This window comes from Vipera ursinii, assembly GCF_947247035.1.
Source record: "Vipera ursinii genome assembly, chromosome: 3".
Lineage (NCBI taxonomy): Eukaryota > Metazoa > Chordata > Lepidosauria > Squamata > Viperidae > Vipera > Vipera ursinii.
The window spans coordinates 131,880,032-131,894,952 of NC_139516.1; the positions used below are offsets into that span (position 1 = coordinate 131,880,032).

General features: G+C 36.2%; 1 protein-coding gene across 2 annotated transcripts in view; it reads right to left on the reverse strand.

Annotated features, from left to right (window-relative positions):
* Positions 1-14,921, reverse strand: part of CDH18 (cadherin 18) — a gene marked incomplete at its 5' end in the record, with an annotated part of 186,290 nt that overhangs the window by 132,803 nt on the left and 38,566 nt on the right. For both annotated transcript variants that reach the window (XM_083358384.1, XM_083358383.1), the window contains one exon: positions 6,440-6,734. In XM_083358384.1, coding sequence (XP_083214510.1) covers positions 6,440-6,734 — 295 coding nt within the window. The remainder of the gene's footprint in view (positions 1-6,439; positions 6,735-14,921) is intronic.

Below are 14,921 nucleotides of genomic sequence, written 5' to 3' on the forward strand. Positions count from 1 at the left end.
AAGCAGGACAAGAAGCAACGGATGGAAATTAATCAAGGAGAGAAGCAACCTAGAACTAAGGAGAAATTTCTTGACAGTTAGAACAACTAACCAGTGGAACAACCTGCCTCCAGAAGTGGTGAATGCTCCAACACTGGAAGATTTTAAGAAGAGACTGGCCAGCCATTTGTCTGAAATGTTATAGGGTTTCCTGCCTGAGCAGGGGGCTGGACTAGATGACCTCCAAGTCCCTTCCAACTTCTTCTTCTTCTTCTTCTTCTTCTTCTTCTTCTTCTTCTTCTTCTTCTTCTTCTTCTTCTTCTTCTTCTTCTTCTTCTTCTTCTTCTTCTTCTTCTTCTTATTCTTATTATTATTATTATTATTATTATTATTATTATTATTATTATTATTATTATTATTATTATTATTATTATTATTATTATTTAACTTGTAGAAAGGAAAGGCCCACACTGATAAATTAAAAATCTTTGTGGTCTGCAAAGGAATGCTGGTGGGCTAATCAATGATTTGGTGACTAGAGGAGCATCTACAGTGTTGGAGCTTGTCATCATGGTAAGCCATGGAGGCACTAGGCAACATGACTTTCAGGGCAGTGGTGGTGATTTTATTACTTTTAAAAGAAAGTCTGTGCTCTATCCAAGGGTGCTTGGTAGGCTGCATGTACAGGCCTGGTCTAGAATTTATTTTGGAGCATTCAACTATCTAGAGCAGGCATGTCAAACTCATTTTGTTTGAGGCAACTTTTTATAAAAGTATTGCCATTAATTTGTTTTAATAAAATAATTTAAATCAATTTTTCACTTGATTTCAAATTAAATGAATGAGATTTTTTTTAGTACAATTGCCAAATGCAATAAACTGGTTTTAGGTATATGTTACTGGAAGGAAAAAGCAATCCCTGTTGCGTTACTGATCCCAGAGAAACATTTGCATGTATGCAGGTATCCTTAGGGTGCCATAGTTATGGATGAGAAATATTGGTTGCAAAGTTGGCATTTCTGGATGTAATACAGATATTTTGGACTTATTTTTGTTTCTTTGCATGGTTGATATTTTTAAAAAGGCATATGCTACTGACTACGCTTATGCACATATGTAACATGATCACTACTTGTCCAAAATTTTAGTATACAGATAATACCCCCAGAAATTATTTTAGCCTTTTTAATAAATGTTGTTATTGATGTTAAGCTCACCAGGGAAAACATATATTGTTATGTATATACTAGGTTAATTATTTAAAGACTGAAGTGCAACGTAACTAGATTCTAAATAATCTATTTTTCAAAACACACAACAGTCCAAACAGTAAAAGTAAAGTCCAAATTAAGAATATTTCATTCTTAAGACTTTTTTAGATTCAAAATAGTTTTCAAGAGTGTACAAAAGATACTATTTTTCCTAGAATCAGCTAAATTAGACATTTTACATTGAGAAAAATGTTTCTCATTTCTTTCCTGTTACCTTTCATTTCATTGCAGAGATGTTAACATAAGAAATAGATTGTTTTGTTATCTAATTTTACTTTCCAAAAGACAGAAGCAGATGAAAAATGTGAGGTTCTTTCCTGTTGGTTTTTCTGAATTAGCTGTTTTAGATTCTAAAAGTTTAGTACCTAAATAAGTAATCCTGTAAATAATTTTAATGTCCTCCTCTAGTGCAGGCTCTTTTATGACTCGTGGACTTCAACTCCCAGAATTCCTGAGCCAGCATGGCTCAGCTTGGAAACCTCTCCCTTTCCCCTCAGCATGGCTGGCTCAGGATTTCTGGGAGTTGAAGTGCACGAGTCATAAAAAAGAGCCAAGATTGCTAGCCCTGCAATAGGCTTAGGAAAACCAATAAGGGAGCTGGGTTTTTTGGTTATTTTTTGTTTTGTTTTTTGCAAAAAAAAGGTTCCGGAACGCCATTCTGAGCATTCTATGAGAAAAAAAGCCCTGGCTAATCTATTATTAATGGTAGCTTTATTTCTGGGGAAATGAATTGCTTAAATTTTCTGGCTTGTAAGCAAGCCTTCAAAAGTACACAACTTGACTGGGGCTGTTCATTTTTTGAAAAAAAATGTTTTGATCTAATCCTGAAGACAACTCAGTGAAACAAGTTAGAATAATTATTCCTTTGGCTCCTTGTATTCCAAAATTTCTGCATATCATACCTCTTTTTTTACAGACATCAAGTAGCACAAATATCATTCTTCATAATGGGAGTCCAGCTCTAAAGAGAAGCAGATACTAATTCCCTAGCCCAGGGGCTGGGATTCTAAGTATTCTAGTACCGTGAATAGAAATGATTTAGTTGATAGGCTGGACTTTAGTCAATTGCTATGGAAAGTCAGCAAAGTGGTACTTTCTTACCTCATTTTCAGAATGCTCCTAAATCCTAAGAATTTATATTCAGCCTCATATTTTCTTGCCACAGCGACCCATTGCCAGGGAATTTTGAAGATTTTTAATCTTTTCAAATTCCAAGTAAAGTACTCGACTGATGTCTCTTCTTGAATTAATATACAGACTGGCACTTAATTTTATCCACTGTTTTTGTACTTTGAAAATGCACTTGGTTCACAAACATTTATTAAAACCATTATTTTTAAAAGAAGAAAAGTATTTTTTGTATCTTTGCAAATAACAAAGAAAAAAGATAAGTGGAGAGAAAAATGCAGAAAAAAAGAACTATGTGAATTGTGTTGCATATAAGAAATCATTTAGAGTAGTTTCTGAAGAGATCATTAAACTCTGAATGCATGAAATAACATTGATCAGTTTTTACATTATGTTGATAGCTTGCCAGCTGATCCAAGATTATAAATATATGGTTACACGGTCTTTTCAAAACTGAAGGGTGATCTTTTTTGCTGTCACCATGTTCAGAATTCCCTACTTTTTCACCTAATCATTGTTCATTGTTTTAGGTATATCAATTAAAAAATCCCTAAACATTTTAAAATTATATTGGTCTTTGTAATATTGCATTAAAAATTATAATAAAACCAAAACAGAGCAATAGAAGAACAAGCCTACCTGGCACAATGTTTTGTTGAATTACTCTCTCTCTCTCTCTCTCTCTCTCTCTCTCTCTCTCTCTCTTTGTGTGTGTGTGTATTCTTTAATCTACATATTGATTAATGAGTGTGGGGTATTCCTATGGTAGAGACTTCAATAATCATGAACACAGATTTATTTATTTACTTATTTTATCTATCATCTATCTGTCTGTCTGTCTGTCTGTCTGTCTGTCTATCTATCTATCTATCTATCTATCTATCTATCTATCTATCTATCTATCTATCTATCTATCTATCAAATGCAGATTACAGCTAGTCCCTAGGTCTAGAATTATTCTGTTCCCAAGTCTACCCTTAAATCCAATTTGTATCTAAACTGCAATGTGTTATTTAATCAAATGTTTGACTTACTATGGACTGCTGAAAATCGTCTGGAACACGCAAAGACCCCCTTTGGGGGCAGGGATTGTATGAGTATGGGTAAGCAAGGAAGCCAAGTAGGCAAGCTTGGAAATGCAGCAGTGGAGGACTAGGTGGTCTTGTTCCTCCCTGCCTGCAACACCAGTGTTATTCCTTGCCAGCGGTGTGTGCCTGAGAGAAAGATGCTAGTGATGCCTCCTTGCCTGCAGCACCCATACTACATATGCCTGAGATGTTATGTACTTAAGAGAGAGATATTTCCACTTGCACTGGGTCTTTTTTTGCCAGCCACATATGCAAGAGAGAAATGATGCTGCCAGGGCCTCCCTGCCTGCAGTGCTAGTGCTCTCGTTCATGGCGCCTACTTGCCTTTCCCATTTTTGAGTCAGATTTCCTTGGCACTTGGTGGTTTGCCATTTTGAGTACTGCAAGCAGTAATTTAATTTAATTTAATAATATTTATATACCGCCCTTCTCCCTGAGGACTCAGGGCGGTTCACAGGGCAGAATAAAATACTAAATACAAACATTAAAACAAGATTAAATAATTGCCCATATTAAAACAGTTGGAATAAAATTCTAAAACACCTAGTTAAAATTAAAGCACAAAATTAAAATTAAAGCACAGTCCATTTATATCTAGAGGTATTCATAAGCCAGAGGTTAGTAATGTAATGTAGACATCCTACAGTGCAGACCTGGAAAAGTGCACATGAATGGGAACAGATCTGCCCCTCTATGCCTTTTGTTCTGTATTAAGGAAGTCTGGATTGGAAGGAAGATGGTTTTAAAACTGGAGGGAGAAACATGCTGAAGATGCTATCCTGATAGCTAAAAATATAGTGATATGGAAGCCCTAGTAATAAATGTTAAGGAGCAAAGTGGGGAAAAATGTGAACAAAATATAAAAAAGACCAAATTAATGACAAAAGGTACAACAACCAGCCTTAATGAACTAAGATGTCATAATAGTTGATAGCTTTTGTCTTTTAGGATAACCATCAACCATCAACAAGTGGATTATGCTGCAGACTAACACTTGGCAGACCAGCCATGAAGGTCTTGGAAAAGATCTTTAAATCTTTTTTAGCTACTATGCAAGGCAAAATACTGTGTAGGAATACAGGCAGAAGACTAACAGGGTACATCTATAAATATCAGTTAGAATCAGAAGATATAATGAAAACTCCTCAGTTAAGATAGACTTAACCATAATTTCAACTGGGAAACTGTAAGCATCCTAAACCCAGCTAAATCCAAAAATCGTTAGGAATTCCCGTAAACCTGGCACTCAGAAAAGTCAGCAATCAAGAGGCCCATAGAAATAAACAGCATTTACAGACCAAAAGAGGCAATAACAAAGCTAAAAAGGAAAGAAAAAGACTAGAACGTCTCCTCACCAGTAATCAACACCCAGATAGGCAGAAATTAACACCAGGATTAACACGAGAGAAACAATGAAAGACTAAACAATATCCTAATTAAGGAACTATCAACCCAGACAAATAATCAAGCAATAAACAGCCTAATCATAGAACTACCAAGAAGAAAACATCCCCACCAACACTGACAGGGCATGCTACCGATTCTAAACAGAGAGAGCAAACTCCAGTTATTTCTAGTACTGAACATATTGCCTAGTCCAGTAATGAAACATCTTCAAAGGAAACAATCAAATTCAGAAAGCATCAAAAACTTCAGAAAAATCTTTAAATGCTATGATGTCTTTAGAGATTAAAACTGTGCAAGCCATGATATTCCCTGTGACGCACAACAGAAGGAAACATTGGAATTGAAGAATCAGGTTAGAAGAAGTATCGATGCTTTTGAACCTTGGTGATGGAGAAGACTCATGCGAATACTGTGGACAGATAAGAAAAGAAATAAATGGCTCATTAAAAAGAAGTGACCAGAATCAAATGATCTTTATATGAAGACCTAGCTCTCTGGAAACTGCTCTAATGCTGGAAAAGGTGAAAGAGAAGAGCATGACCAGCAACAAGATAGCTGGATATATTTGCACTGTTGGAAAAGTTGAAAGGCCACATTAAGGATAGATTGTCATGAAAAAAACAACTCACTGTGGTCACTAGGAGTGGCAAAACAATGGAAGTCGATCAATTGATCAATCAATCAAGGATTTCAGCATATTTTTTCTAGGTTTTTAGTGCTGAAGATTTCCTGGGCCCCCGTGTTAATAGCAGGGATCGACTTGGAGACTTTTCCATGCAAACCACTGATTAATTCTTCTAATTGTCAGCAATTTTCTTCTTAGTTCTAGGTTGGTTCTATCCTTGATTAGTTTCCATCCATTGCTTCTTGTCCTGCCTTCAGGTGCTCTGGAGAATAGCTTGACCCCCTCTTCTTTGTGGCAGCCCCTTAGAAATTGGAACACTGCGATCGTGTCACCCCTCGTCACACGCCTGCCTTTTTTTATGCTGTCAACTTCCCATGGATCCCCTTGCCTCTATACTGATGGAAAACAGGAAGGTGTTTTGTACCCGGATAGATTATCAGTCTAGTTCAGGGTTAGAAAACTTGTAAACCTTCAGGCGTTCCTTCAATCAGTATTGCTATTAACTGATAAGGACTTGATCAGTTTCCCAAATCAGAAACTTCTTTCCAAAGTTAGAGAGGATTTTCTAGCCCTACAATCTATGTTCCTTTTCGATCAAATGTCAGAGACTAAGGAAAATATTAAAATACTAAAAGCTGAGGAATCATGTTATTTTCCAGCATGCTGATAAGGTCTGAAGAAAACGACCTGCTTAAATGTTATTATGCAGCTGTAATAATATACTACAGCCTCATTAGGAAAAAAAAAACAAAAAAACATCCAGCAGTCTAGTGAAATCAGTGAAGAGGAAGGGGAGTTAACTCTTTTTTTTCCAAATTTACTGGTGACACAGCTAAAATAATCTAAGGCATACGCCCTAGTATCTCAAGAAAACAAAGCAAATCCCCTACCAAATGTCAAACCAACAGTATATCAATGCTATTTCTGATTCTTCTTCTTACCCATATCAGACATCTCTGGCACAGTAACGATATATGGTCCATCTGTAAATTTGGGTGCATTGTCATTGATATCTTGTACTTTGATAATAAACTCAGATTCAGGCTCAAGTGGTTTGTTTGTCCATCTGTCAATAGCTTGGGCATGTAGCACATAGTGTGTCTTCTTTTCTCGATCTAGGCTTTTGGTTGAATGGATGTCTCCTGTCGTGTCATCAATAATAAAGATAGTCCCAGCCCCTTCGCCAGTAAGAATGTATTTGACTGATCCATCACCTTTGTCGGAATTGGAGTGCAGCTGTAAAACACAGATATACATGTAATAAAATATTCATTCTGCTAGAACTTTGTCCAAAGGTGCACTAAAATACATATTTATGCCATATACATGACTGCTTAATGGAAAAGATAACCTTTTGTTTGCTTGTTTTAAATAGAATGAAACCAAATCATCCGATATGATCCCTTAATTAATCTCAATCAGAAATACAGTGGAAACAGGCTGCTTGGCAGGATTAATTATTACTTCCAATGTGGGGAGAAAGGATAAAATAAAATAAGGGAGCAAAGCAACACATTTCCATATTACATTTAAAATTTCTATCCTCTCCCAGAAAAAGAACAAGAAAAAACTTGGTAAAAAAACAACAGGGAATTATCTCATTATTTCAAATAAGTGCCTTTAAAGCATTTAAGATATTCTAAACATTTTAAATAATAATAGAATAGTAATAATATTCTAACGAAGCAGCGTCCTAATTCATTGCTTTTTCAACTAAACTCAAGCAGCTTGTTTAATAGAGCATTTAATTATTCTAATATTTAAATGAATACCTTGTAAATATTTTAATATTTTAACTCTCTATTAAGCAAGCTACTTGAGTTTAGTTGAAAAAGTAATGAATTGGGACACTGATTCTTATCTTAATCGAGATATATGATTTGAAGAATCAGGAGAATGAAAATCTCTGTATCTGTTTGTGTAAACAGTTCTAATATATTGAGAAGGCTTAACAAGTGAGATATTTTATAATGTAAGGTAACAGCATGCAGCTTCAAACTCATTCTCCTAAATAAAATTGATTTTTTTCCCGTTAGATGAATTGTAACATAGCAATGCCTTACACTAATTATCTTTTATCAAGCTCCTACTTTAATAAACTTATTACTACAATGCAGAACTTGCACTGTTTGCCTTAATGTCTGTAAAGCACTGGCCACAATTCAGTGAGCAAAGTATTAATCCATTGATATATTGTAGGGTTACAATTAAAAAAATCATTATTTGCTCTTATAAAATGAAGCTATAATAACAGAAATGGGGGCAGCTTGGGATATAAATGTGATGTAAATGGGGAAAAAAATAAGACAAATGCATTTTAAATCTGATATTTAGCCAAATGATACATTTGCTAGTGGCTGCCACAGAAATTGCCCTAATATTTTAATGCTTATTTTTGAGTCCACTTTATTTCCTCATTATGACAAATGACAATAAAACAAATAAACTATAACAGCTAAAACATGACAGTTTACATTTAGAGACGGGAGGAATATAGAAACGCTTTTAAAAAATATCAAAGCAACTGCCTTTATGACTTATACTACCTGCCTGTAGATTGCTAACTAAAATAGGAAAAATTATTATCCTATTAACTGTAGGTGAATTTTCCAACAACCATTGAAAAGTAATGTGTATAATAAACCTGTCAGACAAAAAAATAACACAATATTCACCTGATTACACAGGAAATAATTAATAAATGTAGCTATCAACCTGTTATAAAAATATTTGTCAAAGTCATAGTAGAGAAGAACAGGAGCCATCAATTCAACTCTTCCACACTTCAAGGTCAGATTTTAGAACTGCCAAGGGAAAGATGTAAGATGTAAGAGCATGAGGATGATTAGGCACTCAGGTTGACCAAGATACTTATCAGCTGGTTCCCTAGTTAATTTCAGAGTGGATTCAATTAAATTCAATTTGATTTTCTATATCCAGAATTTGAGTTCTATCCTGGTCTGTTTTTAGTCCCAAGATCCACAATGACTTGGAACAATACCCACATTGCAGCAATTCATCCAGTATCCCACACATATTGATCAACTAATAACTGACCATATGCTGAAAGAGTGTCATCCTGTGGCAAGTTATTAGTTATGTCAACCAATAATTGAAATCCATTTTTACTTATTAATTCCATTCTGCAGGTAGACCTATAAAGCTGGAATTATGGGAAGGCTAGGAAAGTTCACGTCAAGGGTGAAGGCATTATTCATTTGGTACTATAGGTGCTCTTCATACAGCATATGTGAGAAGGAGGAAGGCTAAATTGAAGCCAAATAGTCATAAGGAAAGGATTCTATTTTATAAGTACAGATAAATCAGGTGAGATACATTTTATAATGCAGAATAAAGTGTGCATTCCAAAGGTAAACTACAACAGAAGTGAAAAATAAAAATGTCATGAAAGATGTGGGTCATACCATAGCTTGCATATATTCAGATTTATTTTCAGTATAATCTTATATATGTCTCTTCTCATTTAGTTCAGGTGGAATTACTCCTAGATAAATGGGCACATGACTGCATCTTTAATTGACTGAGTTATATGGTGAATTTTTCCAAGGAGCTGTTACAGAAATCCTATATAGTTTTATTTAAAGGTCAGCTGAAAATAATGGTATAAGTAACATGAGAATTCAGATGCATTTTTTATAGTTTATCTGAAATAAAGTGCCTCAGGCACCTCTGTTCTTTTCTTTGATAAATTGTTGCAATTGCAAATTATAATTTTTGTGTTTGAATTTGTAAACACAAAAATTTAACTCAGAAAAGCAACTGATTTTATTTTATTATGGGTGGTTGCATAGTCAGGCAGATTTGGCATTTTTGTCCACCTATTGAATCCTTCTCAAGAACCTGTTATAGGCAGAAATTGTTGGGGAATGCAAAGCTGAAATTTTTCAGCAGGCATTTTTTTCACTTTGCTTAATGATCTGGAACCAAGAGTGCCAGGATTGCAGTCATTGAGTGAAACAGTCATATTGCATTTCGCTTAATGAACATTTTGCTAAACAATTGAGATTCTAATCCCAATTATCATTGTAAGTCAAAGACTATCTGTATATCAAAAATAACAACATAAATATTACCAATTAATCCATAACAACTGTCAACATCAATTACCAGTTGTTGTTGGTTTTTTTTAAAAAAAAACCCCATCAGGCTAGGTTCATTAATGGCTAAAATGTAAAATAAAATCATAATTATTTTCATTACAATGATTGTAAGTTGATTGTAATTATTTCTAAATATATACATATTTGTCTTTTTAAAATTCCAATTGTGATCAGATTTGGAGGCATCAGATTTGAGAATATGTAGTATACCCTGAGCATAAAATAATATTGATAGTTATTAGTTACAGATCCTCTTTTACATTTGACCAGTGCTTTTTTTCTAAAAAAAAAAGGTGCTGGAACTCTCATCTTGTTAATGTTTTATTTATATAATTTTATTTATATATTTATTTATATAATTAAAAATTATATATTCAATTCTTAACATAAATTTAATTTATTGTATTTAAGGCAAATCTTCATAGTAAATTCCAAAGTTTTGTCCAATTCTCATCCGGCAAATCTTTGAGATTTGAGCCAAGTTTAATTCATAATTGCCTTTAGTTTTTATTTCTGTTTTTAGCTTAGATGAAGTAATGCATCTTTCAGGCATTCACCAAATAAACTAGAATTTGTTGTGAGCATGTCCTTAAATAAAACAGCTATAAGCCGGACCTACCTACATTAGCAACCATGGCTTGTACATACCATTTTAAAGATACGATCACATTGGTTCAAGTGAATGAGATGCTCCTATAACCCAAAATGCATCCTATTAATTCATCCCTGCCAAAATAGTTATTTTCATCAGACTTAGTTCATGATGAACTTAGAACACTAAGTTCTGTTTTATCAAATTTATCATGAAGACAGCATAGTAGGCTGCCATAGGGGTGAAAAATTGTGGGATAGCTCCCCCATGTTTATATACTGCAGGTGGGTATAGTAAAGATGGAATATTATTATTTTTTGTCTACTTGGAAAATGATGTGTTGCACTTTAATAGAGGAGACAACTTTTGCATATATAGTATGACATATATTGAGTTCCTTTTGGAAGGACTAGCAGTGGGAGATAATAGATGTCTAATACAAGTGCATATGCTACCTTCAACGTATATGTGTTTAATTGATGGAGTCATGTTACTGACAAGATAATGAATTGCAAAGGAATTGTTATTAATACATAAGTTGAACATTTTGTTTCTATTTCTTTACAACTGCTGATAAAAAATGCCTGGCTACGTTCAAATTATACACACAAGAGAACAGGCTTAGGAGAGGGGGAAAGTGTTACAATTCAATATATTTATAAATATGAATGAACATGTCCATACCCCATGTATTTTAACAATGATATAGAACTGTGCTATGAGGAGCTTACAATTTGCATTGCTTATTCTTGGGGAATTAATGACAGAAAGAAAATGGATTCAAAAAAGTAGATGCAAAAGTGACATTAGATAAATATGAGAGAAAATAAAGTTGCATATCCTTAAGTAATTTATGAAAAAAATGCTTAAGATTATCACTTCAGATAGATGTACAAAGAATCCAGATAACCACTAAAATAGTAGCCATGAGACACAGTTCCTGGCTGAGGGAGGTGACCCCAGCCCCTCCAGGCTACACGGAATGATGTGGTCAAACCAGGTTCAGTCAGTGCAGGAGTTCAGGGCCAATCTGTGCGAGGTGGTGTATCTCCCACAATGCACACTGATGGTGCAAAGCTTGCAGTTGCTGAACCAGATGCCAGTGTGGGGCAGCAGAAGGGCACGGGCAGTGGGCAGGCCAAGGCGATGGGTGGGCCAAGGCAGCAGCAGGCGCTGCAGGCCAGGCGCTCCAGGGTGGCCACGTAGGTGTACAGGGCAAGGTGGTGGTGGGCGCAGGTCCAGCACCAGGTAGGCCACCAGCTGGCCTGGCCCATGGAAGGTCAGCTGCCCCATGTGTGCCACCTCAGCACCCAGCACCCACAGCTCTCCCACAGCACCGCCTCTGCCCTGCCGCCCACCCTCGCCATATACAATGGGCCCCGCGGCTCCCACAGCACCGTGATGTTGCTGCTCCCATCTCCTCTAGGTATCTTCAGGACTACCGTTAAAAAGAGGTGGAGAGGGAAATTGTGTCCACCAGGCCTAGCCTCTCCATTGAGCTAAGGGTCTCACAGAGGGCAGGGTGGACTTAACAATTGCGAGTTATTTGAGCAGGGGCTTTCTTTGACACTTCATTTTCTCCTTCTGACTTGTGGTCAGCTTGACTGACATGAGGTGAGCACGAGGCAGGAGTGCACATGTTTTCCGTGCTTCAGTGCCAGTGGCTGACACAAGTGAGCACGAGGCAGGAGTGCACATGGACTCCACTTTTTTGGCAGGGCAGAATTAAGTGCTGCTCCCCACCTCCCACTCCTGGTCCTCTCTTACTTACAACTAGGAGATGGTGTAGTTGGGCAGCAGGGAGCGGTGCAAAGTTCCTGCCAACTTGCCTTTGTTGCAGACAACTTGCATGTACAACGTTTGCTGGCTAAGTCTTTTGGTGTGCTCAGCAGCAATTCCTATTGGCTTTTGAAAGCCAATAGAGGGAGTAGCACAGCTTGTGCAAAAGTTGAAAAAATCCATCAAAAAAAAGGTTCCGGAACTCTGTTCTGAGTGTTCTATGAGAAAAAAAGCCCTACATTTGACTATGACTAATCAGCACAAACCTGTTCTAATGTATCAGAAATGAGGTACCTAAATTTCTGCTGTTATTTCATAAAAGCAGAGGAGGTAGAACGTATTACATGAAATTAGATACCTAGGTCAATAGACATAGAATAACACAATCGGGGAAATCCAAGCCATAGCTATCAAATATCAAAAACATCTGCCAGGTTATCGCATCTTCTTTATGTGGATGATCTAAAACTAAATGGAAACGTATCATCTGGAATCACTATTCAACACTGTCTGTATATGAATTTGAACTGGACATTTGTGCACCCTTTACATGAACATGGGAAAAATAATGAAAACTAAAAGAATCAAAATATCTATGGAAGCAATATCAAGAGTCTGGATGAAGAAGATCACTATATATACTTCGGTATCCTTCAAGTTGACAATATTCATTTGCTCATTCATTCCTTCAAAACAGGGGTCTCCAAGCTTGGCAACTTTAAGACATTTGGATTTCAACCCCGTAAATGGAGTGAGGTATTCTGGGTGTTGAAGTCCACAAGTCTTAAAGTTGCCAAGTTTGGAGATCCCTGATTTAAAACATTTAGATAGCTTCCTATCTTTTAACAAACTCTGGGCAACTCCTAATCAAACATCAACATCAAGCACACCAAAATCTAGAAAGTTAGTAATTAATACATAATGAAAATGAAGATCTTAAAAGTCTAAACTCATTGGAGGAAGTACCATCAAGGCAATTAATACCTGGGAAATTCCAGTCATTAGAGACACAGCTGGACTAGGGGACTGGACTCAAGCAGAACTAAAAGCTCTGGATAGGAACATGTGAAAAAGGAGTGTTGAAATAATATCTGAAGGATTGTGAAGAAGATACACTGAAGCTAGTACAGCATGGAAGTTTACTGAATACTGAAAAGTTTAAAGTGGCCTGTAAGAAAAACAAAATGAAGAATAGAAAAGAGACAAAGCAAGGCAAAGTATTATGTACGCAGTGCATAAAGGAACCAGGAGGCAAAGCAAATGACAGCAAGACTTGGCAATGGCTAAGCGATGGAAAGTTGAAGAAAGAGTCAGAGGGGATAATTCTGGTTGCACAAGTCCAGACCTTAAGAACAAATGTTTATAAATCCTAAACTGAGAAGACAGCAATAGACACCATATGTCATCTCTGCAAAGAAACTGCAGAAACAGAGGATCACCAAGTTAGCTGCTGCAAGAAGATCAAACAGACTGATTACAAATAATGGCATGACAAAGTAGTAACAATGGTGCAATGGAATATCTGCAGGGAATGCCACTTGACAGCAGAGTAGAAGAGAAAAAACTGGAGAAAATAACGAAATATAAAGACCAAAGGGAAAAAGAAAGTAAAACAAATATGTCAAAAGAAACTATAGATAATACCAATAGACACAATGTTACGTGCAATCCTAAAACATCTGGAACACCAACTGAACACCATTGGCACTGACAAAATCATCAGTCAATTGCAAAAGGCAGGTTTACTTGGAACAGGTTATATTCTGTAATTACAATTTTAATATCATGAAACAATGCTGTCTGCCTATCCTACTGAACAACATAAATAAACAAGCAAAATACAGTCTAAAGATGTAGCTTAGTGTGCAACAAAAAGGGACGCGGTGGCTCAGTGGGTTAGGACGCTGAGCTTGTCGATCAGATGGTCAGCAGTTTGGCGGGTCAAATCCTGAGTGCCGCGTAACAGAGTGAGCGCCTGTTACTCATCCCAGCTTCTACCTGTTTAGCTGTTGTTCAAAGTTATGATGGTGGTGGGGGAAAAAATTATGACCTTTATGATTCTTGTACTCACAATTGTTGCAGAGTTCCTGCAATCATGTGATCAAGATTCAGACACTTCACAACTACTGAGTGTTTAAAACCATTGCAGTGTCCTGCGGTCACCATCACATTTGTGTGCTCCATAGCAGGGTCAATAGAGAAGTAAAATCCATTGTAAAATCGCAAGTTGCAGTCATTCAATGTCTCATTTAATGGACACTTTATGCCCGTGCCAGAAATGAGATCATGAGCCCTTGTGGTCATATGGTGACTCACTCTATTATCACTTCACTTAGTGATGAAGTTGTCAATTCCAAATTGTGTTCATTAAGCAAGGATTGCCTGTATGTAGTTCAAGAAACCAAACTGTAAAGTCCTACATACATATACTGGGCATAAATTGCATTTAACTAGAGGAAATTCTTCTTCATCTTCACAAAATCATAGAAGCACACAGTAGGAAAGGGATTGAGGCAACTGAGATTTATCTCTGTATTAATCTAGGAATCCAAATGAAAAGATCCCAAATGTCTAGCATGGATACATGCAATGAAAGGGGAGAATGACCACAATCTGGGTATTTGGTTCCATTTCCTAACTTCCTGTACTCTTAGAATTATTTTTTACCAGTTGGAATCTGTCTTTCTGTAATTCATAGCCATGTACTCAGTAACAAAAGGAAATAGGCCTTCTCTCTATGCACTTTATTTTCCATCTTCTTAAGTTCCATATTTGCTTCCTGTGTTGTAGTATAACTAAACCACAATATGCATTTACTAAAATAAACAGATACATTTGTTGAAACCTCAGACAAATACACTTGATATCTGATGTTATTCTTAGTGATCAAAAAGAAATAAAAATACTGCTTTCAAAATTTAAACAAACCAG